Source organism: Typopeltis vanoorti, chromosome 2, assembly GCF_054136105.1.
Source record: "Typopeltis vanoorti isolate ZY-2024b chromosome 2, IOZ_Tvanoo_1.0, whole genome shotgun sequence".
NCBI lineage: Eukaryota > Metazoa > Arthropoda > Arachnida > Uropygi > Thelyphonidae > Typopeltis > Typopeltis vanoorti.
In genome coordinates this window covers 53,398,696-53,425,058 of record NC_143550.1, presented here as the reverse complement: position 1 = coordinate 53,425,058, position 26,363 = coordinate 53,398,696, and the positions used below count along the sequence as shown (strand labels likewise).

The 26,363-nt window shown below is 35.4% G+C and overlaps 1 protein-coding gene across 5 annotated transcripts in view; it reads left to right on the top strand.

Annotated features, from left to right (window-relative positions):
• Positions 1 to 26,363, top strand: part of Hyccin (PI4KA lipid kinase complex subunit hyccin) — a 335,986-nt gene that overhangs the window by 192,714 nt on the left and 116,909 nt on the right. For all 5 annotated transcript variants that reach the window (XM_090411355.1, XM_090411361.1, XM_090411331.1 and 2 more), the window contains 2 exons: positions 7,697 to 7,818; positions 18,784 to 18,879. In XM_090411355.1, coding sequence (XP_090267481.1) covers positions 7,697 to 7,818; positions 18,784 to 18,879 — 218 coding nt within the window. The remainder of the gene's footprint in view (positions 1 to 7,696; positions 7,819 to 18,783; positions 18,880 to 26,363) is intronic.

Genomic DNA, 26,363 nt, shown 5'->3' with positions numbered 1-26,363 from the left:
GTCTGAAGGGAATGGAAGGAGGACAAAATAGTTATTGTACATAAAGGAGACGCCATTACATAGGTATATTATAAATTATATAGACCAGTCATTATCTCAGAAGTAGTGTTTTAAGGTATTATAGAAGTTGGTTAGAAACAATACAGGAATTGTGGATAGAAATATTGATACTCTATAGGGAGCAGCACAACTTTGTGAAGGGTGGGTCTTGCCTTAGTCATTTGCTCACTTGCTATAATAAAGTGATAATTGAGTTGGCTATACCTTGTATCTTGTCACTGACAGGGTCCTCTTTGAAGTTAATAAGTTTCAAAATATAGAATTAGTCTTGCCATACCATATCATCTCCTTCAGGAACCCTCACTAATCATTCCCTTGTGTTAGATTTTAGGTTGCTGATTAGGTAATCATCTGGCTTATGCCCGGGATCTTAGTTCATTTTTTAAGCAGAATATAAGGAGAACCCATGATAAAAACAGAATGCTTCTGTAAAAAAGATTCATTACTATCCTTATTTTGAACTAGTTCATTAGAAGTGGAGGAGAAAATAATGAAATCCATAGCCTTTTTTCGACCGGTTCTCGAGTTAGTCGATCTCTGGCACGGGCAAGCGGGTTTTTGCTCCCGGAAACTCAGGTTTTTTGTCCCATAAACTCAAGAAAATCGACCGTAGAACCCACATTATTTCAGACATTAAATATATTGTGTTAGGGTTAGGGACCACGAGATGGCGGCACATTTGAGCCGTCTCTCTTCACTGTGTACCACTTAACTAGTGATAACCTTGGGCCATCTATCTCTGATTGGTACCAGTGGAGATTGAACTGCCCACTCAGTCTCCAAAAGTTAGATAGGGCTAAATGGCCTCGCCTACTCCCCGTATATGGGAATAAAAAGGCGTTAGCTGAGCTGATAGATAAAACTATTCTATGCTTGTCATATTAGTTATTTCCACATTCAAGCTTCTGTAACTATTGTATTGATTCATATCGAAGTTTCTGGAATAAATCTACATAAAACTGTAATGAAAATAAATAATTTAATAACTAAATTAAAGATTTGCATGCCAATTTTTTTTAACCCAAACTAGCATTATCAAAGACACTTGGAAAACACATGCTCAACAGAGACTGGAAATGAACAACATTGCATGTAAATACTTACATGACACTGCTATTAGTGACAAATGCTATAAGCAGCATCTCCAAGTTGCCTGTTCATGATATTTGAGTGTTCATTGACCACTTCTCAACATGTCCTCCTTATGGAGGACATGTTGAGAAGTGGTCAAATTGAGAGTTAAGTCAAGTTGAGAAGTTTCAAATTCCATTTGAAATTTTCTCCACCTCTTCCCCCAAAACAATGTTGTTCGTTTCCTAAAATGTTCCTCGCAGCAATGAGAGTGTGGCAGCTTCCAAAAAACTAGGTCTTCTCTTTCAAGATGCTACTTCAGCTCTAAACAGCTGTTAACATTATACAAATCACAAATCTGCCCAGCTATCTAATACTGCTCTCACATTTGGAGTGGAGCTTATAAAAGCTCCCTCAAAATGCCTGCCTCAATACAGAGGAGAGCAATTAGACTGATAAATAATCCATCTCTCACCAACTCGCTCACTTCACTTTCATATAGATGCTTGGTCTCTGCAATTTGTATATTCTATAAATATTTCCGTGGGGAAATGTTCATCTGAAACAGCATCAATAATTCCCCCACACTGTACTAAGTTCATTGGAACACGTACAGCTGTCACCCAACATCCCTTCACAGTACACCTTGAAACCCACAGAACAAGTTTCTTTTCCTCCTCCTTCATCCCTGCTACTGCGGTACTGTGGAACAGTCTTCCCCCTGATGTATTTCCCAAGGAATATAACATACAGGCTTTTAAATCAAATGTAAACAAGTTTCTCCTTTCCCAATCCACCACCCATATACAGTACTAATGTTACTATAGGTTGACCAGCCAACTGCTCGTATATGGGTCCAACATTAAAAAAAAAAAAAAAAGATGGCCTTGGTGGAGTTGTGATAATGTGGTTGCAGTTTGTTTTACTTGATGGATAGTAGGGGGCCCCCTTCCCTCAATGAGTCTTTGGACTCCCTGGAAGTGTCGCGTAATAATAATATATTACAGAAAATGAACTTAAAATATATATTGCCAACGATAGTTTAATCTGAACATTTAACAAACTTTTAGCAAAGAAAAAGCTCCAAATTCTGGCTGACAAGGTTGTTCTACAACTTGTCAAATTGAGCACTTTCAGATAACAAAACAAATTTTGAGCAAAGATTTTAATTTTGTTCTTAGTTCTTCAAATACTCACATCATGATAAACATCATAAGAGCTAGAAACATCTTCTCTGACCATACTACCCAAAATTGTTAAATCAGTCGCACAAAGGATACTTTTTAGCCAATGGCTTCCCATTTTACATTTCCCATTCCCCAAACCCACCAAGTTAACAAATTCTGTTGCCATTTCTTATATCTAGGATACTTCAGAAAACATTTTCTCAATTCCTAAAAGTTTAGCATATAGACTGCACTTTGGAACAAAACAGCAAGAACACTTCTTTGACACATCTAATATTTGAGAAATACATGGGTATATAGTGATGTAAAAACACCAAATAAAATTATCAACATTGAGATTATCGATTAGCGATAGAATTAAAATATCTAAAACTAATTCAATTGAAATTGTTATTTTATTTTTTTGCTCGTGAAAATCAAAACACAAAATCGCACCACTGGCCACATGCAGCCTGCGGGGAGTGCTTTGGACAGCCCTGATCTAGATTATCCTGGTGTCTAGAATATTCCCTGCGTTTGCAAATTAACATACTTCAAGCAGACTGGAAGAGCAGCCAACATTCAGCTGAATGTACATGATAACTATATTCATTCTCTGCATTGCAGCCATTCTGGAGTGGCAGGCAGTGCCTTTGATATGAATCACTGAGTGTAATGGCAGAAAGCTTCCCTGTTATAGAGCATATAGAAATTTGAGAAACTGTTTTTAATCTAATTACATTGTTATAGCATTCCCCAAATTTAAATATAGCTGCTTCATCTTGCCTGAACTCTTGGAATGATTATCTTGTGACATTCAACAGAACATGCAAAATCCCATCACTGTACCCATAAAGGGCATCAGCCAACATATCAGGATTTCCTCTCCTCCCCAATTTTGTTTTTTTTTTAATACTCAATCTTTGTTTGCCTTCTGGCCCATAGATAGTTTATATCTTTATCCTCATAAAGATTCCTTTGGCATCAGACAGGTTCTTCATTGGCCTAAATTTAATAACTAAAATTTAATTATTATCTCTAGACTTTCTCCTATGAACATCACGAATCCCCCCCCCCCTGATGGTAATCACCAATACTTCACATACTTCATTTAGATTATAGTCATCACTTAAAATCACTGGCCTTTAATCCATAGTTACTTTTCATTACCTTACTCCTGAAATTTTAAACATTTCCTTCTAAATAGATAAAGATGAGTTAATGAGTCTCATACAGAGATGGCAGGGTTTACTCTTTCAGGAAACTTTGGTTTCATATACTAAAATGTACATTTAGCCTATAAATACAAACTGCTTGTCTAGTTAATTGCATAATGCATTATTTGCACATAATGCTCTTTAGCATACGTGAGTCAAACTTCATATTTTTTAATGCATTTTGTAACAACTAAATGTTTTCTAAAAAAAATAAATAATAATAATAATAATTTTCAGGAAATTTTCAGTTCACTGGTTCTTAAAGATTTTTCTCAGTAACATAAATAGTGTATGCACAATGTAATATAGTAGTATTTAGTATGAATCTGTCTTTTCGCAATAAATAAGTGCATGTTTATCTGGATAAATTCCTTTCATTGTAAAGCATATCATGTAACTTACAGTCAGTACCATCAATAGGGTGTAGTGTAGAGGCAGCTTGCCTCGTGGCGCGTCATAATAAGGCTGCTCATTCAGCCATATTGCGGTAGGTGCCGTCACTACGCTAACAATTCCTGTTAGTGTAGTAAGTGTGGAGAAGCTTTTCCAAGTTTAAACTGATTAAAAATTTTTTGCGAATAATGACCCAATGACCCAAGAAAGATTGTTTGGTCTAGCAACTATATCGATAGAGGCAGACATAGCTTATAATTTAAATTTAGAATAGCTTATAAAGTTTTATTGTGCGATATCCCCATAGAGCAAACATTTAATTAATATTATTATGTAATTATTTTGCATTAATGTTTCTCTTATAATAAAAACAAAATAGCACTTGGAATTTTCCTATATTTTTGTTTTATAATCCATCGGGTGATATTTATTGTTTGCCTCAGGGCGCGATCTAATCTTGCAGCGGCCCTGCTTACAGTTAGTTGCACTTTCTGGAATCAAGAACACACTGAATGTAAAAGTTAAAACATATTTTAAACATTTAATTTTTGCATCAGTGATATCACAAAAAAATGGAAGGATAGCTCTCTTAGAGAATGTCACTGTTACCAAGGACTTGGCCAGTAAGTTGTTGCAAAATGAAATAGCAAAGTTATGGAATATTATAGTCACAAGTTGCACAAATCTTATATTGCAGTTACTGTAAATGTTTTTTTTGGTTTTTTTTTGTCTAGTTAAATTGCATAATGCATTTTGTAACAGCTAAATAATGTTTTCTTAAATTTTTTTTTCCTCAAGAAAATAAAATTACAAAAAATATATGCTATGAATTTATTAATATAATATCATTACATAAAAAAAAGAAATGCATGGTAAATCTTGGCCTGTGATGCTCTAAGTCTTTCCCAATAATTGCATATAACAGATAAACATATTTCACTTGGAAAAAATTGCTTTGCAATTAAGTGTCAATCTGCTATTAGGCAAATAATTTCCAAGTCTTTCACTTCTGTTGTACTTTTCTTTTTAATTCGTAAATTTAGCCTTTTAAAACAGATGTAGTATTATCTGCTTTCAGGCTAATGGAACATTTTTTTGTTTCCTACTGCAAAGCATATTAACTTATCAGAGAACATGCATTTCTCAAAATAATATGCTAAAGCCTCATGGTCTAATTAATTGCCTTGATGATAATTCCTACAATACTTTATAATATAGGGCTATATATTGAGCAGCACATAGGCTATATTTGAGTTGTAAGTCAGCAGTTAGAATTGAAGGGGATACAAGGAAATGATTTGATGCTAAATCAGGTGTCAGACAATAGTGCACGTTATCTCCACTGTTATTCGTCATCTACGTAAATCACATTATAAAGGAAAGAGTAAACTTGGCATCAAAATTGGACATTAATCTCAGCTCTTTACTTTATTCAGATGATGTTATATTCCTAAATAAATCCAGTACGAGTCTGCATGATTCCTTAACTAAATTTGAATGACTACATGAAAACGTTTGGCATGAAAATCAGTGATAAAAAGACAATTACAGGAGAGTGTTTTACATTGCTATAATAATAGCAAATTATTGATATAAAATTAATGATAACTTTTCATCTCGTACCATCATAGTATCCTCTATATCTTGAGGGTGCATATCAGGAATTTGATGATTTTCCTTTGTGTGTGTGTGTATTCCTCTCTGTGAATTTATGCATTTGGATGTATATTAATGACTAGTCCATATCCTGAGCAGAAATTTAGCAGTTACGTGTCATTATTATTGTAGAAACTAGCTTTATTTTTATATTAGCCAGTTTCTTTAATCACTTAAAAAAAATTGCTTTCTTTCCTAAGAGCACCTTCCATAAGACCATAAGTAGATTATTTTTATCACAGAGTTAAGACCACCACCATGCTTATTGCAGGCCTGAAGTGGCTTGAAAAAAAGGCAATCCTTTGTCCTGTTCTAAATGTCCAATAAGTAGATAATCTTTAGCAGTGGGATTCACATAAAAAAAAAAAAACCCTTGTCTATTACCCATTTTGAAATTTGCATGCAGCTACTTGAAATCAACTCTATTCATTTTTTTCAAATTTACCATTGAATGCTATAGCTGTTTTCTCATTTCTCTGATTCCTAGTGATTTTAGTGTATATCCTAAATCCCTACTTTCATTAATTTCTATCAAGCTAAAGCAACTAATAATGAGTCTAGACATTTTGAGATAGCTTGAAATTTTTGTTGTTATTCCAAATTCCATATTTCAGGAAAAATCCATTTAGCTGAATAATTGAGTGAACCAATAGATGAAACAAATTAATAGATAAATATCTCTTAGATTGTGCATTTTGCATAACAGTTTTTCTGTTGCTGCAGAAGTTATGTAGCTCTCACCTACAAAAGATTTATTTGTAAACCTGTAATACATTTGTACTAAGGTTGGCTAAGGATTTTTTTTTAATTTTTATTGATTTTATATGTTATTTCTTAGATAGTCTGGAAACCCTACTCTAGAGGCCAGATATGGAAATTTTTCAAGCCACTTCAGGCCTCCAGTAAGCAGAGTGAGGGTCTTACACTGGGCAATGAAATTCATCTTCTACCCAAATCCATGCCCACAGCAGGATTTGAACCAACAGTCTGTTGATTGGAAAACAGATATGCTAAACACCTAGCCAACCTGTCGGGCATTATTTAATGTTTAAAATGGTTAAGAATGAGAGAGAAAGTAAAAATGATTTAGGTTTCTAGATCTTTGAATATTAGTAAAGGTTGAATTTGTGTGTGTATACACAGTCGAAATGGTTATAATGTGCACTAGGGGAATGACAAAAGTTCATTATGACCATTACTTGCTATATCAGTGAACGAATTAAATCTACCTCCTGTTTTTTTTATTCTCATATATGTATAACTCGATAAAAAAAAATTTTTTTTTAAAGTATTAGAGAGAAAAAATATTATAATTACATGCCTAGATATTATTTTGATGAATATGCTTGTATAAACTACATTACACTTAACATCATTATATCTATTTTTAAATCAATCCAGCCAACTGTTACATGCAAAATTGTTGTGTCCAAATTGTTTAAACATTTTTTTTCAAGCATCCAAGGTCAGATAATCTATTGAGACTCCAGTACTTCTTTGTGTAGTGAATTATTGAAGCAATGTTTCATTTATATTGTTTTCCCATGCTGATATGTAACCTTTTTTATTCTTCTGCAATGTTTGATATTGTTGAAGAGGACAAAGAAAACTTTTTATGCACATCAACATTTTTCACAAACAGAGAGATGCTTTCTTTTAGTAGACATGTTTGCAATGAAAGGATTCATTTTTAACTGATTTACAGTCATGGCAGCATTTGCGCAAAGTGAAGTAGGGCTGGAGGCTAGACTTTGAGGTAGACTGAAGATGCTTCCCATAGACAAGATTAGGTTATAATTCAGCCCATAATCCAATGCAGGTCATAAAAACTAAGGCACTAGTTTCATTTTTGTCATTTCCAAGAATTGGGTATTCCAAGAACTACCCAAGCAATTAAGAATATTTGCATAGTTACCAAAATGTGTATGATATATCAGTGTAGGACACTCATAAAAGTGAGCAGTTGTATAGAGTTTATAATTAAATTAAAATCATTGTGGCCTTTTACTCATTACAGCCATGATCTCATTGTTTACATGCTCGTTATAACAAAGTTCGACTATATATTGTTAAGTATCAACGCTGAAGAAAAGTCTTATTAGCTGTTAATTTTTATTTCATTCTTATATGCAGCCCATTAGTTTGTCTCACTCCATGCTTACTGAGCATGCTCTTTCAAGGCTAGAACATGGTGATAATCGCACAAGTGCTATAGGCCCATTTACGGAAGTTGAAAAACTAAGTGCCAGCAATAGGTAAGAAAAATATTTTTCTGCGATTTTATAATATACTTTAAAAAGCTAAGGACAATTTTTCTGTTTTTCTTTTGAGTTGGGAAAATAGTTATTAAAGCAGTTGGTAAATAGAACATGATAATTTAATGCTTTATTGTACAGTATATAAAAGATTCTGTCCTTGCTTAGAATTCTTCCATAGTCTAATAGGAATATTGGGCAGATATCAGGAAGTATTCCTCACAGAAATCTCAGTGTCTTAGCTGACTATTAGTTTTAAACTCTGTAAATAAAGTGTCAGTGCAGTTTTTTAGATTGTCTGTTCAGTTATTCTGGGTCTTCCTCTTTTTTTGAGTTCCTGGAATAAGTCCAAGAATGCCAGCCAGGTTGGCCGAGTGGTTAGCATATCTGCTTTCCAGTTAAAAGGCTGTGGGTTCAAATCCCACCATGGGCATGGATGTTTGTGATTGTGTGTGAAAATAAAAGTGGTGGTGGGAGTAGATGGATGATGATGGTAGTTGCAGTTTGTAGTAGTTGGTGGATTGGGTGGTGGAGGCGGAGTTGTAGAGTAGGTGCCCTCCTTTGATGAGTCCCTTGGACTTCCTGGAGGTGTAACATAATAATAATTTGCATTGAGAGGCCATTAGATTTATTAATATGGCCAAGCCAGATGAGTTCCTTTGAATCTTTTGTTATAATGTTAAATACTTGAATGGATTATACAGTCATCCCTCGACTTACGTCTGGGTTCCATTCCACCCGGTAGGACTTAAGTTGATATATTAAATCAACAGAGTTATAGGGGTTAGGGACTTAACTGTAATAAGTATACTGTCACTTTAATTTTTTTAAACCTATAAAACTACTGTGTGTTACTGCCACTATAAAACAGGAGAATAATCACCCAAATCTTTCTCTACAATCACATCTTCATTGCCTTTCCTGTGTGAAGGATGAGGTGGCCGCAAGCTCTTCTGATTAACTTTTGTTTTGTTTTGTTTTTTTGATGAAAATATCAAATGTGCTTTCTTATTCTTCTTCTTTTCATCATAAATTTGGTTATAGCAAGCAAAGTCGTGTACTTTCGTTTCTACTAATAAGTTGCGTTCAACATTGGGGTCGATGTTTTCAGCCATTTTAAGAACATCGGTAACTGCAGAGAACATTTCTACAAGATCCTTCACTGTAAATTATTTAACTCCCTCTTCTTGCTTCTCTTTTCCCTCTTCCTTTTCTCGTTCTTCTTCTTCTGCAACACGTTGTTTCTCCAGTTCGACCAATTCCTTGTTGGTGAACTCTTCAGGGGCACTTTCTATGGGTTGAGCTATGTCGTCATCATTCTCTTCGAAATTCAGATTGTTTGCTAGGTTCACTATTTCTTCACTCAATTTACAAAGATCTTCATTTTTTCAAAACTTCCAAAATCATGCACACATCTTTTTAATGTATTTTTTAATATGCCACTCATACATTGAGAAATCACTTCGTCCCAAGCCATAGAAAAAATTTTAGTAGCATGATAAATATTGAATGCTTTCCAGAATTGCATGAGAGTCTGATAATTTCTTTCAGTGGCAGAAATGGCTTGTGAAAAAGTTCTCCATTGATAATAAGCCTTAAACATTGCAAGAATTCCCTGATTTATTGGTTGGATCAATGAAGTAATGTTTGGAGGAAGAAACATGACCTGGAACATTATCTAGAACTAATAAAATTTTAAATTCTACATTTTCTTTCACACAATAGCTTTTCATTTCACTCTCATAAGAATTGATTAAGGCATCCGCAAACAATTTTTAAGTCATCCATGACTTCTTATTTCTCCGATAATGAACTGGAAGAGTATGCTTCCTAATGTTTTTGAAGGCTTGTGGATTCTCACTGTGCCATATCACAAATGGTTTCAGTTTATGTCCAGCCACATTACCCCCCACCACAACAGAATCGTAATGCGGTCTTTAAGAACTTTGAAACCAGGCATACATTTTAGCTTTTTGTGGATGAATGTCTGCTAGGGCATTTTTTTTTTGACAAGGAAGTCTCATCCATATTAAATATTTGCTGTGGCAAATAATTTTCCTACGTAATAATTTTACCCAATTTCTCCACAAACTCCTTGGCTGCCTTCTCATCAGAACTTACAGATTCACCATACATTTTCACATTATGCAGGGCAAAATGGTGCTTAAATCTCTCATGAACCAACCAGAAGCAGCATTGAATTCGTAGTCGGAATCAGGTCCTTGAACATGTTGAAGAGACTTACTGCCTTAACGGTTATGGTCTCAGTGCTAAGGGGTATATGCTTTTGGTTCAGGCCCTCTATCCATGATGCAAGTAGCTTTTCCCCATCACCGATAGGACCTTGTTGTTGCTCCCTTATATTGTCAATTTAATAGAATCAGATCCTTTCACAGCCTCTACGATTTTATCCTTATTTTTCAAAATAGTCGTAGAATGAGACCATCTGAAGTCATGTGCATTCACACTGATGGGTTTACCAGCTTCATGTTGCTTTAAAACTTGCAACTTTGTTTCAAGATCAATTGCTCACCTCTTTTTCTGTGATTCTTCACTGGGTTTTTTGATTGGGCATGTAGGGACCAAAGTAAAATCTTCATTTCAAAAATTCCATTATATAAGAATTTTCTATGTTCTATTTTTTTTTTTTTTTTTTTTTTTTAACTGTACACTTTCTTTCATTAATCACATCAGAATTTTATATTACCTCTTCTTAATTGCCCTTTTGTAGCTGTTTTCACTGGAGGCATGTAGTGATTGTTTTGAAATTGAATAGTGTTATAGTTTGAACACCACTATACCTGTCTTACCTCAAGAAATGCAAGCACTTAATGGTACACAAGGTAATGATATACTGAAATAATTGAAACAGATAAACTTCCATAACATTCATTAGATACAGGCCTAGTATCTAGGCCATCTACAGTGTAATAATATATTATCTTACTGTTCGTTTTGACTTAATGTAGAATGTTTAAATCAAAATGAACAGTGAGATAATATATTATTACACTGAAGGAATTTTAGGCCCCAACTCATTACTTGTTTGACTATAAGGAATTATGGAATTCATGTAGCATTACAGGTAATGGGTTGGGGCCTAAAATGCCTTTAGAGTCGAATAGGTAATTAATGTATTTCTTAATGTATCAAGTCTTTACATTAAATAGCTTTTGTGGAGGACACTGTTTTATTCCATGAACTTTGTCTAGCAAAGATAGCATGCCAAACAGAATCACAGTTGTAAGATTCTAGATATCCAGTGAAATCTTGATGTTCTTTCCTTTCATGTGCATGACTGCTCTTTTTTTTAAAGTAAGAAAAGCCACAAGAGCTAGGTGCACTGTAATCACATAGGACAGCAAATCCAGTTTTTCTTAAGATATGTAGGAAGGAGAAAAACTTGCAAACAGGACAAAAGGAGGCTTGTATCTTTTCAGAATGTGGTCTCAATATATTCTCTGAAGCATCTTGGGCATGGAGAATAGAAACGTAATGAACATCTTGAGGATGTAATAAAAAGTGGCGATTGAGTGTCATAATCCTTTAAACAAAATGTGGATTTAACAATTCAGAAATAACATATGCTAAAATATTAATTATAAAAATTTTAATTAATACTCTCCTATATCTTGGCAATGTTACATTACCATCATCATCAGACATCACAAAGAACAATGATATGTGCAAGCAGGCACTAACACTGGGCAAATGAGGCTGAAAAAAAGGCAACCAAAGTCAGGCATAGAGTCCTAAATGGCACTCCTTAGTGGGCTAAATTGGATAGTTCTTGGCCATCGAGCTTATGATCTGATGATTAGTGCTTCCAAAATTTGGAACTGTCTCATGCATCCAAATTTGTTGATGTTTGTAAAGTTTTTCAGGGCTGAGGCAGATTCAGGGAATAGACTTTCATATTTGTATTTTCTGCAGTGTAATAGTGGCCTTCTTCCAGCATATGTGGTGGGTGTCCAAAGCATGGTCCACAAGGCCTGAGTGGTTGTATTAGTGGAACCAGATGTAGTCCTTTTTGTTAAGAAATTCTGATATTGGACAGTAGGAAAGTTTACAACTGCAAGAGACCAGGTAGACAAATGGTAGGTCTAGGGAAAGTGAACTGCTCTTTGGTGTAACAGAAAAGAGATGCCAGCTTTCTAGGTGGTCTGTAAATGGTTGTAAGGTTGTATTTCCTTAGGATTTTTTGTCAAGTTTTCAGATGTTCCCCGAGCTCCATGAATATATGGAATATCTGGAATGATGACAGATCTTGAGTAAATCTGCTCTGAGGGGTGGGGGGGGGGATGTTGCAGTTACAGGTTTTTAATATGTTTTGGGGATTGTAGCTATTGACTAAGAAAGTGTTGCAGATATAGTCAAGTTAGGACACACTTATCAGAACTGATTAATTTTACCCTGTTATATAGGGTTTTTATAATCCCATATTGTTGGGAGAGGAGGGTGACTGCTGGGGATTGTATCTACTCATATGTGTAGGTTGTCTGTAAACAGAAAATGCCAGGGATCCATCAGGCTGGCATGTAATCAGAGTGTCTAGGAATGGGAGACGGTTATTGTTTTCCTTTTCTAAAGTAAACTGGATCCTAGGGTGTTGATTCTTCAGATGTGTTCAAAAATCATGGAGTGTATCCAGGCCATGTGGCCAACACCCCCAGGACCCAGTTTACTTTAAAAAAGGAAAACAATAATAACTACTGAACTCGACTATGTCCTGAACACTTTCTTAGTCAATGGCTGCAATTCCCCAAAAAAATATTTAAAAAAAAAACTGTAACCACAACGCTCTCCCCACTTCAGAGCAGAGATTACTCAAGATCTATCATCATTCCACATATCTGGGGTGCATCTGAAAACTTAGCAAAAATCCTAAGGAAATACAACCTTACAACTACTTGCAGACCACATAAAAAAAATTGGCATCTCTTTTCTGTTTCACCAAATATCACCCACTTTCCCTAGACCTACCATGTGTCTTGGGAAAACTGTCTCACTATGGCCAAATAGTCAGGACAGTCAATAATAGAATTTCTGAACACGGGGACTACATCTGGTTCCACCAATACACCCACTCAGGACTTGCAAACCACTCTTCGGACACCCACAACAGGATATGCTGGAAGAGGGCCACTCTATTACACCGTAGCAAATACAAATTTGAAAGTCTGTTCTTTGAATCTGCCTCAGCCCTGAAAAACTTTCCAAACATAAACAAATTTGGGTGCTTAAGACTGCTCCAAATTTGGGAAGCACTAATCCTCAAATCGTCAGCCCATTGGCCAGGACTACCCAATTTAGCCCACTGGGGGGGGGGTGCCATTTAGGCCTGACTTTGGTTGCCTTTCTTTAGCCTCATTTGCCCAGTGTTAGTGCCTGTGTGCATATATCATTGTTTTTTTGATCCCTGATGATGGCAATGTAACATTGCTGAAATATAGGAATGCATTAATTAAAGTTTTTATAATTAATAATTTAGTGTACTTTTTATTTCTGAAATATAATAGGCTTATACATTAGTTACTCATCACTGTCTACCATAATTTGAATTTAACAAAATTTAGTTCATTGTTGTAATGACCATTCTGTGGAAAAAAAGATGTGAGCATTATGTACTAAGGTTTTAGTGTTATTCAACTTTTTTTTATGGTAATGGAATTTGCAATTGGTGTCTTTCTATATTAGTTTACTTTCTGTTGACAGAACTGCAGATTACTGTCAGATTGTCTGAGTATGGGTATAGGAAGACATAATAAAAAGGATCTATAATGATATATAAATAAATAAATCTGCTAATGCCTTTTATTCCTGACAGGGAGTAGGCAAGATCATTTTAGTCTTATTCAAAAGTTAGATTGTCTCCGATTGGTTAACAGTGGAGATTGACTCTTCTTCAGCCTTCAAGCGACAGTCAGTTTCCACTGTTAGTCTTGGAGAAGCTGTCTCTGATTGGCTATCACTAATTTTAAATGCCATGTTATGTTCTGCCACTTGTGGTTCCTGTAATTATATTACTGTCTGAAAATAGTGTGAGTTCTGCAGTCTATATTCTTGAGTTTGCAGGAGAAAAAACCTGGCTTGCCTATTCCAGAGATCAACTAACTTAAGAACTGGTACAAAAAAGGTTAGAAAAAGTTCCTCTACTCACCAACTAGAATCAAACTTAGTATGCTTTCAGACAGCATTGTATTATGGATGCAAATGCTATTTCCACAGGGCTAAACAAATATGGTAACTATCGAATTCCATTTTTAGCATTAACAGGAATCTCTTTTAGATGGAGTTGATGTGATGTAGAAATGCTTCATGTGCTCTGAAATTTGTAAATCACTGCCATGTCTACATAAGAACATAAAGGAGAAAGTAAGAATATTTTGATGCAGTGATATTTATATTAAAAGAGAGAAAGTGTAATATAATAATTTCTTTCAATTCTGTTATTTTTGGTCTAACTTAATACTGTTAATAATTTATTAGTGCTTTGAAATTTTATTTGTTTTGGTTTACAGTTTAATTTTGGCCAGTTAAGTTTTATTAATCGCTTTAATTTCTTTTTGCTCTAAAAGAAAACATTTACCGAACAGTTTTCATTGGTAGAAAATCAAATTAAAATTAACAAGGAAATCTCTTTTTAGAAATGTATTTACCTCATCCTATTCAAGAAAATGATGCTTAAATTGATGAACTTGGTTTTACCTAAAGAGGTGGATCTAGCAGGTATCAGACCTGGCACCTGTTAGATCCACCTGATTCAGCTATGTGAAAAAATTGGATCTATAAGAATGATATAGATATTGTGCATTTTGATAATGAATTGCAGTTTCTGCTATTTTTAAAAGAAAATAAAGACAAATTCAATATTGCCACAAAAGTACATCAGACTTCAAGAGAAATCTCAACTTTTCCAAATGTAGAAATTTTTAGTAGCCCCCATAAGTTATACTGCCATTGGTCCCTAGCCGGCTTAATCCACCTCTGTTCACCATTCTTTGTGTGATTAATATCTGAAATGGAGACTTAAAATTGGAAGGTTACTAGTTTTGTACATTTGTGCAGCAGAATCTCTCGCACAGTGTGTATCGAAGAGTGTTATTTTAATAGAAACAATGTGAGGGAAGTGGTTTAAAAAATAAGCTAGTTGAATCTGTTGTTAAGTTCTTAGCCTCCCTTTTTCTAAGATTTAAATGTCGATTGTTATTTTTATTTTTGTTAATTTACAGTAAAGTCTCTGAATTCAGTTTTGTGAGTTCAGGTTATGAGTATTACTGAACATTTTTTGAGCCTTCGTAGCTCAGTCGATATAGACTTAGCTTCTTGGTCAGAAAGACCTGGGTTCGATTCCTGTCAGTGATGTGAGAAACCTTTATCTGGTCTCTTTCAATCAAAGGTGAATTAGCCGGTCTCATATGGAGGTAAGGGATTTTTTCACCCAGAAACTCGGGTTTTTTCATCCCCTGGAAGGCAAATCAGTCCCGTGAACGCACACATCTTCAGACATGGGACTAACCACCTTATCCTCAAGTTATGGTTACAGTTGTGAAGTCCAAGAATAGTTGGAAGGTCGTGGGCACTTAAGTGCATGTTAGGACCACTGATGATGACGGCCCATTTTTTAGAAAATTCTCTAGTATTACAAAATGCATTCAATAATCTGAAGAACCTTGCATTGTTTATGATTAGCTTATATCCAAGTATATGGTTTTTTCTTTCATGAGCACTTTTTCAAGTTTTCAATCCAAGTTGGTAGAGATGTTCAAACTTTGTATGTTGCTGCTCTTCTTAGCACAACACCCAGACCAATACCTAGGTCATCTGCAGATGATTTTGTGTCCACACGTTGCACCTTGAATGGTGCAACATTCAGCAGCAGCCATATGTTTAATATAGTCGTAAAGGCTACCTTGATGCTCTTATTCTGATGGCCTCATCACCAGAGCAATTGTACCATAATGGTACAAAAGCACTCTGACTAGTGTTGCTTTTCAACATGCGAGGTATGAATGGTATCATTGCAGTGACTAGATTAGATTCTGATTTAGAAGTGTTCACTCATAATCCCATGGATGATAGCTTTGCACCACTGGTCACTTGATCTGGGGGTAGTTTCCTCCCTATCCATCCTTCACAAGAGCCAAGTATTTCTTAAATATGTTGGAGTAATGAGAGAATGACCTAGAATGACCTGTTCGTGTCTTGATGAATACGCTACAAAATTAGCCATGTTGCGAAGTGAGTTCGAAGAGAGATTTAGTGATTTCATAACCAACAGTCTTCTTTAGATTTATTTTCAATGCCATTCAGTGTCAATGTTGCCAAAATGCTTTAGTACAAATGGAACTGCTTGAACTCCAAAACAACTCTTCTTTGAGAGAAAAATTATTCAATGTGCCCTTACTTACACTTTACAAAGACTACATTTCTGAGGATGCATTCCCTAATCTTTGCGAGCATGCTTTGAAGATGTGCACTTTGTTAGGAAGCACATTTATGTGAGTAGTTCTTCTCCAGAATGAAACATGTGAAGTCCAAGACAAAAACTCAGATTAGGGAACATCTCGAGTGCTCTGCGCATAGCAACCTCCAACATCAACAAGCTGGTCAAGGAGAAACATTGTCAAGTTGCCCATTGACATTGTAAAAAATGAATGTTTTCTTCATTAAATTATCTTTTTTACAAGTATTGATTGTATTTACTTATCATGAACCTGACTCCTACCTGTGCTCTTAAAGCTGAGTTTGTTTATTTTTATAGGATTTTATGTCAAGTATCAAACACAGCATTCCTTGTGAATCTGGAAAGCATCTTACAATTCTAAATACCTCAGATGTGTGGACAGACTTATGTGTTCATCGTACATGTTGTTTATTTTTTTAACTGTATATATTAGAACACAGAAAAATAAGTAAATAATTAATTTATTAACTTATTGCTGATATTTCGCTGGTGTTATAACCAGCATCTTCAGAGCACAAAAACACAGTTTGTCACAATACGCGAGACTATAACAACATGGTGTAATCAACAGACTAGTTAAACAAAATTGTAGCAGCAACACGAAGACTAGAGTCCTGATTTTGGCGCCCTCTATCTGGAAAAAAAAAATGCAGCTATCGCATAAGACTAGAGTCTGAGAAAAAAAAAAAAACGGTACTAGTTTTTTCTTAAGATGAATGTCTCCCAGATTTTAGGCAAATTTATACAGCCATATTTGTTGAGATTTGGAGTGTTTCAGTGCTTCTGTTGCCTCCAAGAACAATCTCTCCGACTAAGAGCTTCTGTGCAGTACTTTTTGCTAGGCCCGACTTGCCATAGTGATAATGCCGGATTTATCTTTTGTGTTTGCTGATGCGGATGTTCACAGTTCTTCCTGTTTGACCGTAGTAGGCTTGATTACATGAGCAGGGTACTTCGTAGACTCCTGGATGTGATATAGGGGGAATGCTGTCCTTTGATGAGTGGATAAGGGTGGCTAATTTGATAGAGGGCACCAAAATCAGGACTCTAGGCTTTGCGTTGATGCTACAATTTTGTTTAACTAGTCCGTTGATTACACCATGTTCGAAATATCAGCAATAAGCTAATAAATTATTTACTTATTTTTCTGTGTTCGAATATATACCGTTAAAAAAATAAACAACATCTAAATACCGCAGTATAGCTTAGTGGCCCACAGGCTTCATTGAAATTTTTAATGCAGCCCACACTATCTGAAAAGTTGAAGACCCCTGATGTAGCACATGAAAAGTTCAGCCCATGCAATCTGCAGTCACTTCCAAGAAAAGAGATACATAAATAGAAGAAATGGAAAAAATTTTATAGTTTGGACTGAAGACATAGATGCTATGAATGCTGGTAAATCTTATGCTTATACAAGAGAAAAACCCAAGATGCTGTTGCATTCTGTTAACTAATTTATAGCAAATAAAAAAGAGCTACAATAGTATAAACACCATTTATTTACAGCATTACATATTCATAATGAATATGTAATGTAATGCTGTTTGTTTGTATTAGTTTTCTTTCAATTACATATGTTTTTATATTTATGCATTGTTTATTCAGTAGGAATAAAGGGGATAGGAATAAACTTTCATTTTCTCAAAGGTTTTCATAGCAGAACCTTTTGTAGCTTTAATTATCTAATTATTTATCTTATTTAATTATCAAAAATGCATTGTATTTAATATCCATTCAACTTCTGCAGATTTTCAGCTTGTGCCAAAACCTTCAGAACGAATTAACCACATAAGTTGAGAACTCACTGGATTCTGCGTATCCCAGGAAATAATAGTAATGACTAATAATATGTTTAAATGAATTGATAATCCCACATTCACAAAAAAGGTTGTAATCCTGTAGTACTAATCTAAAATACTATGGATGTGTCAAGGGGCCAGCCAGTCCTGGAAACAAAAATTCCAAATGCAGCAGTTATATTAATAGCAATTTTATTAGTTTTAACAGCCATAAAATTTGTCACTTAAAAAAAAATTGAATACAATAATACTGTAAATAAAAATATAGAAAATTTAAAATGTTCTATATTTTTATAGAAATAGAATATATAGAATTGAATGTATAGATATAGACTAGAGCTTATTCATATATATTTATTTATATTTAATAAGCACAGCTATCAGAATAGTTTTAATCATGTTGTGCCCCTAAACTAATCCAATGAGAGGATCAGATACTTGTGATACAAGTATATCATTGGATGTATAAATAAGAGATTACTTATAACTATGAAAGACCTATGTCTGTTTCTGATTTACACGAGCAGAGAAGATCTCTCTTTACCAGACCACTTTCATATTGTCTGTGTGCGAAAGAGTGATGTTTTGCAAAAAGTATTTTCTTATTATAAGCATGATTATTTACATTCATAATTTTACTGTTTTAAATGCATTAAGCTATTTTTACATCAAAACTTTTTATTTTATTTTTTTTAGGTTGCAAGTCATGACTGTTTTAATGTCAGTGTATAATCGTAATCTTGGCTTAGTGTCAAAATTTTCACTCCACTCTGTTTGTAAAATGTGTTCTAGGTATGTATGAAACCTTGAAATAAAACTTTGTTCATTTCACAGTTTTCCTGTTATTGATATTTATGAAATTATAGAAAGTTCTTTTACAGAGGCAAATTGTTCATCTGAATGTTATACATAAGATTCAGATGAACTTTTAATGCCTTAATTAAAAGATGAACTTTTAATTACGGCAATTAAGAGATGAACTTTTACTCATCTAAATACTGCAGAGATTCTGGCTGCATTATGATTTACCTAAGTATTCACTAAAACGAAATGTGCTGTCTTCCCCCCCCCACCTTGCAGTGCATATTTTCTCTTGTATTATAGTGTATTAGAAGGATATACCACTTTAAAATTCATTTCAACTCCTAACAGGAAAAGTCAGATGTAGTATAAAGAGGGTATATCACTCTATTATACTTGTACTTAATATTTGAGATAATTATATAAAGTTTTTTTCCTTCTAGGCTAATGTTTATTGCTTTTGGTACCTGCGTATCCCTTTTAAAATTTTAGTAAGATGGGTATACTCCTTCTTGGACAAAGACAGTTTGGCAGAAATTATAGTATTAGTTCGATCAGGAATAATTATGTGAGAAATTTTTAATATTTGCATTATAATAAATTAATAGCTCACACTCATTTTCGTTACAAATATTTAATCCAGATGCACCAACATATTCTTTCTCACACTTAATCATTTACATTTCTTTCTATTTCTATTGTGCATTTCAAACATCCCATTTTAACCAGAAATACATATTAAAGGATTTAAGGAATACAGAAGAGATTTGTTAATGACTAACAACACAACTGCTTAAAAAGTAAGAGTGTTATTTGTGCATTTATAATATGTACATCCATCTCAACTTACGACACAGACATGACTAAATATGTGTAGATGCATGCACAGGTGGTGAAACAGTCACTTAGGAATGATACAATTTAAGATACAAATAATTCCAAAATTTAGCAGAGTTCTGACTGCATGAACTATTTGAATGTAACCTTCTAATGCAAACATTTCAAATCACTTGGCTAGAATACAATCATGCCATCAACCACACATGGTCTCGGTGCTTTTTTTGGTACAGCACACTGTACAAGCTCCTTTATTAGCAGTTGCACCATATGAGGTACATTAAGAATGTTTACATTCAGTAATTTTTTTTTACCTATTTAAGTATGCAAATAGGCTTATTTTATTTATTTTTTATATACTTGAATATTTATGCTTAACAAACTGCATACTATATTTTTACTTCACAGTATGATAATATTGGAATAAGAACAGTAAATTAAGAATATTGGCGAATAATTTTTTCTTTTCTTTTCATATCCCTTTAATTTAAAATTTTTCCTGTTAGCAGCTGGCACTTTTGTTTTTAAAAAAATAACATATATATATATATATATTTATATACAGATTGACTAGGTTTATGATTTAATAATTTTAATGACTTAAACACTGAGATAATTAAGAATAAAAGTTTAATACAGACACTAGTTTCGTTGGTAAGCCAACTTCGTCAGGTGTCAAAGTACAAAGATATATACAAAAAAGACTGACAAAAACATTACACACTAGCAACAACAGAGCTATCAAAAAAACTACAGTTAAGTTAAAATTGGAGTCCGTGCTTCAGTTCTAGCTGCATTTATATGCGTGCGTGTGATCTCACGATATATGTATATATATATAAATGCTTCATGTCCATAATGGAGATCAGTCTATACATATTATTATTATTAAACAAGACCCCATGGAGTCAAAGCCTCATCTAGGAGGTCCTTTTATCTCACACACATCTCATCATACCGTGTCTTAAACACATTCAAACTCTTTGCAGACACCACACTCTCAGGCAAGGCATTCCAATCACTCACAACTCTGCACAAAAAAAACCTGCCTCTCACTCCCCTACTCACACCCTCCTTATACAGTTTCCAGGGATGACCTCTGGTTCTCCCCTGATCTCCCACTATTCTCTGTAGAACTTCTCCACCATTGATCCTATAACAACCCCTTACCAACTTGTAGGTCTCTATCATATCTCCCCTCTTCCATCTCTCCACTAGACTCTGCAAATTACATCTTTTCAATCTTTCCTCATACTCAACATTCCAGAGGCCAGAAACTACCTTAGTCAGTCGCCTTTGGACCCTTTCCAACATCTCTTCATCCTTCTGAAAACCAGGTGACCAAATCTGGGCACAATAGTCCATGTGTGGCCTAATCAAAGCCTTATACAGTGGAACAAGAATCTCCCTACTTCTACACGTCAGTGTCCTCCGCATCATTCCCAGAAGTCTTTGTGTTGTCTTCACAATTTTGGCGATGTGTCCCCTAAATTTGAGATCCTTATCCATTATCACCCCCAGATCTCTTATTTCCTCTACTTCCAACAATACATTCTCACCAAGCATAAATTCTGCATCCCATCTTTGTTTTCCAAATTTTAAAACCTTACATTTTGCAACATTGAACTCACATCCCCATTTGCTTGCCCAATCACTCAATTTATTCAAGTCTTCTTGCAAGGCCACAACATCTTCACTACTCTTTATGGTTCGTCCCAACTTTGCATCATCTGCAAACAACTGAATATCTCCATCCAAATCTTCACCAATATCATTAACATACAAGTTAAATAGTAATGGCCCTAAAACAGACCCCTGAGGCACTCCACTAGTGACTTTCCTTTTCCTGGATATTGCACCCCCATACACAACTTGTTGATACCTATCAGATAGCCAGTCTCCAATCCAATGCACTAATCTAATATCCAACCCCATCTGCTCTAGTTTGACTGTCAACTTATCATGAGGTACTCTATCAAAAGCTTTTGCGAAATCCAAGTATATTACTGTGTGTCCTTCTCCTCTGTCCAAGGAAGCAGTCGCTTTATTGTAATAAGTAAGTAGATTACTAAAACATGACCTTCCTTTAGCAAATCCATGCTGTCCATCAAAGATTATACCATTGTTGTCAACCCAACTCTGTATCCTAGTTCTCACAAGCTTCTCCAACAACTTAACCACAACAGCTGACACACAGATAGGCCTATAGTTTGATGCTTGAGTTCGATCACCTCCTTTATGAAGTGGCACAATCTTGCCCTCCTTGCACTCCTTAGGAACTTGACCAAGTGCAAGACTCGTATTAAAAAAACATGTCAAGGCAGGTGTCAACTCTCTGGCACATTCCTTCAGAATATGCGGTGATATATTATGAAGTCCCACAGCCTTATTTACATCTAGTTTACTCAACTCCCCAAACACCTCTTGCTCACTTACAGTCAGTCTCTCCTCCCCATCATCAACTGCTCTTAATCTCTCCATGAAGTCATATTCACAAGATTGAAAGATCTTTATGAACTGCTCATTAAGTATCTCCACCACACATTCTGCAACAGCTGTCTTTATATCATTTCCTCCAATCAATGTCATCCTTCCATAATCGTTCTTTCTTTTGCTGGCTACATATCGAAAGAACTCCCTAGGATTCTTTTTGGCTTCATTAACTAACTGCTGTTCATACCTCTCTTTAGCTACTCTCACCAACCAAGTCACCCTCCTTGCCTGGTCTTTGTAGACCTCATGAAATTGGTTACTTCCACTTCTCTTATGCTGCCTCCACAATGCCCTTTTTCTCTGTATTGTATGCTTAATCTCTTTATTCATCCATCTCACACCTACCTTATTTAGCTTTCTCACCCATGGTATACATTTAGACATTGCATCTACTAAATAGTTTTTGAAAATCCCCCAAGCTGCATTGATCTCTTTTCCAGCTAACTCCTCATTCCATGCTACACCTGCAAGCTGTCTCCTGAGCTCTTCATAATCACCCCCCCTTGTAGTTCCACATATACCCTTTTTTCACAGGGGTCCTTTCACTGCTGGCAACCACCCAGGTAATCACCTCATGGTCACTTTCACCAATTGGTGGATGATTTGACACCTCGTTGATAATTACATCCTCCGATGAGATGACCAAATCCAAGACCCTTAATCCTCATGTGCCTTCTGTTACATACTGTCTGAGGTAGTTATCCCTCAAAAACTCAAGAAACTCATTTTCTTTACTTCCGGTTGCTATCTCTTCATTACAGTCTATATTGCCATAATTAAAATCACCCATAATGATCACCCTTTTCTTATTTGCTTGGCTTATTTGACTATACATTTCACTATCACTACCATCCACATTACCAGGTCTATAACAACATCCCACCAAGTATTTGATTCTATTCACCTCTATCTCACACCATACTGCCTCAAAACCACTGGCCCTATTTCCCTCTTGCATCTCTACCTTGTATGGACATAACTCTTTCTCTATCATCAATAGCACTCCCCCTCCCTTTTTACCCCTTCTATCCTCACGAAACACATCATACCTTTCCATCTCTATTCCTGTCAGGATGTCGTCCTCATCTAACCATGTCTCACTTATTCCGACAATCTCTGGGTGCACAGACACAATTAGTGCAACCATTTCATCCGCCTTGTTTCTTATACTTCTAGCATTGGTATACAAACACAACTCATTTCTGGATCTACAGCTAGTTCCACTGATACCACTCACTCGATGTGATCTCTCCATGCTGGACTGGGGCCATTTCCCTTTCTGCTTCTTCATTTTAGAACCCTTTGCGATTCCGTCTGTTTCCTCTTGATCCCTGGTCATCCCATTACTTTCCTTCCTACACATGCTCTCACCTCCTCTTGGAGCATCCACCTTTCTCACGCTGTGTACCCCTGTCCACCCTGAGCTTCCCCGTTTCTCTGCTCCTCTTGCACACCCATTCTCTCATTTTCTATACTCATACCTCTCACTTCCCCATTCATTTCCACTTCTTCAATCTCTCCTGTCTTACTCTCCTGCTCTTCCACATCACTCCCCTCTCGATCTGATTCATTCTCTCTATTCACTTCTCTACTTTCCAGCAGCAGTCTCTACAAGCGACTCACACCATAACCACTCAAATGCAGTCCATCGCTCCCATACAGCTCACTTCATCCCTCAAACTCATTCCACACATTAACAAACTGTACTCCCATCTCCTCACACATTTCAGCCAGAATATTATTCATAATCCTTGCTCTCTGCCTCATTTCACCACAGTCATACCTAGGCAACACACTGACTACCCTTCCTGTCACACTATTCTCTTTTATCTTTCCAAGCAGTCTCCTGACATTCATTTTGATATGCTCTTTGTTCTCTCTCAAGTCATTTGTACCAATTAATACAATTAACTCTTTTGCTCGCTCCTGCCTCATATTCAATGCTTCAATCACTCTACTCATTTTACCACCTGGAAAACATACCTTGTGCATTTTATCATCTAGCACACCTTTAATAATGGAGTCGCCATACAACACCACTCGCTCATCTTTCGTTAACTCTTTCATGCCATCATGATTTATTTTAATAGTTTTGACCTGAATCCTCTTAATTTCATTCCGTATCCATTTCATTTCTTGCTTCATCCAATCCAATTCACCTTCCGAACCTTGCGACACATTCTCTCTATCATTAAATCTTTCTAACTCTCGACCCCCTCCTCTCACTTTCCCTCTCATTCATCCTTCTTTGTTTCCGTACTTTCGGTCCAACTTACGTCCAACTTTCACTATCATTCTTCTCACTTTCACTCTCATTTATCTTTCTTTGGTTCAGTACTTTCGTTCCAACATGTGTCCAACTTTTTCCAGCATTCATTCTTTTTTTGCTATCATTTATTCTTTCGATTTTTTTAACTTGCGATTTCTGCATCACGCCATTTCTACTTTCATTCGTTCTCTCAATTTCGTTTCTTTCCACCTCACTTTCGTCCCTTTTAACATCTGTTACAGTTGTCAAATCGCTCTTTTTCTTTTCCTGATTTTTTAACATTTTTTCGCCTCTCTTTCTCACCATCCTTTTCTTGCAAACGTGCGCTCACGACACAATCAGTACTAGCACTTTCTGTCATCAATTTCATATTCGCATTCATCAGTTCCTCGTTCAGGTCACACTTCGTGCACACACCCTTCTTCCATCCGCACTAAACATCCACAAATCATTTATGTAATTGAAGGAATACATATAACAGACCTCACACTGCCGCCGCCATTTTTTTTTTTTTTCTCTGCAGGTTACTAGGTCTAATAATAATGATTTCGTAATTTAGTTTAGGCAAGAAAAAAACTCCCACACTAATAATATCGGTAGCGTACGACGTTTACAGCCGCTCTTACTTAAACAATTACGCTTATATACTTAATTATTCCTAATAAAACTTATCTGAATCAGGAGCTCTTCAAATCGCTTCCATAGCGCTTGGCCCACTAGCGCCCTCCCAAATATCAAGAGACATGTTTTGTTTAAAACCTCCTTTAGAGTCTTTGGTTATTGAAAAATTACTTATAGAATGGACTTGCACTTATCACTTATCTGTGACAATAGCATAAAAAATCCAACAAGGTGGACTGATTATTTTCAAAACCTTGGCTGCCAGATTCACGTGGTACTTCAAAGAAAGAGGTCTTTTTGAGGTCTTCCATTCCAGAGGAATGGAAGACCTCAAAAACCATACATCCATGGAAAAAAGGGAACAAGGAAGACATAAAAAAACTATCATCCAATCTGTCTACTCTCTCACATATATAAAATCATGAATAGAGTAATACTGAACAGAATTCAAAACACACTCAAAGACAACTCCAGTAAAGAGCAGACAGGATTCAGAAGAGGCTTCTCCACAATAGATCATATCCAGGTCATTTCACATCTAGCAGAAAAATGCAGAAAATACAGAATCCCTCTATGTTTCCTCTTTATTGATTTTAAAAAAGCATTTGATACCATGGAACACAATGCAGTTATCAGTGCCTTACTGGAAATAAATGTGAACTACTTACATCCACATGATAAAAGAAATTAACAAAAATCATACCACACAAATAACCCTGTTTGATCAACCTATAAATATAGATATAAAGAGAGGGGGTCCACCAAAGAGATGCGATCTCCCCTAATCTATTTATCAACACTTCAGAATATATTCTGAAAAAAATAGACCTAAGCAGAGGAATAAGCATAGTTGGTGAAAAACTACAAATCCTTATGTTTTCCGATGATCTAGTACTGATATCCCACAACCCAAAATAGCTAGAAGAAATGGGTGAAAAAATATATGCAAACAGCAGTAAGATAGGCTTAGAAATGAATCTAGAAAAAACAAAATGGATCAAAAACATCTACACAAGTGACAGTCACCTATGTATTAATAACATCCCTGTAGAACAAGTTGACTCTTACAATTACTTAGGACAAACAATAAAAATGAATAACGATTTATCTGAAGAACTAGCAAAAAAGAAAGAAAGAAAGAAAGCTGCATGGCTATCATTCAACAGACTAAAAGAAACGCTGCTTCCTGACCCAAATCTTGACATCTCTGCAAAGGCAAAACTATTTAATAGTGACATTCTTCCATCACTCACAT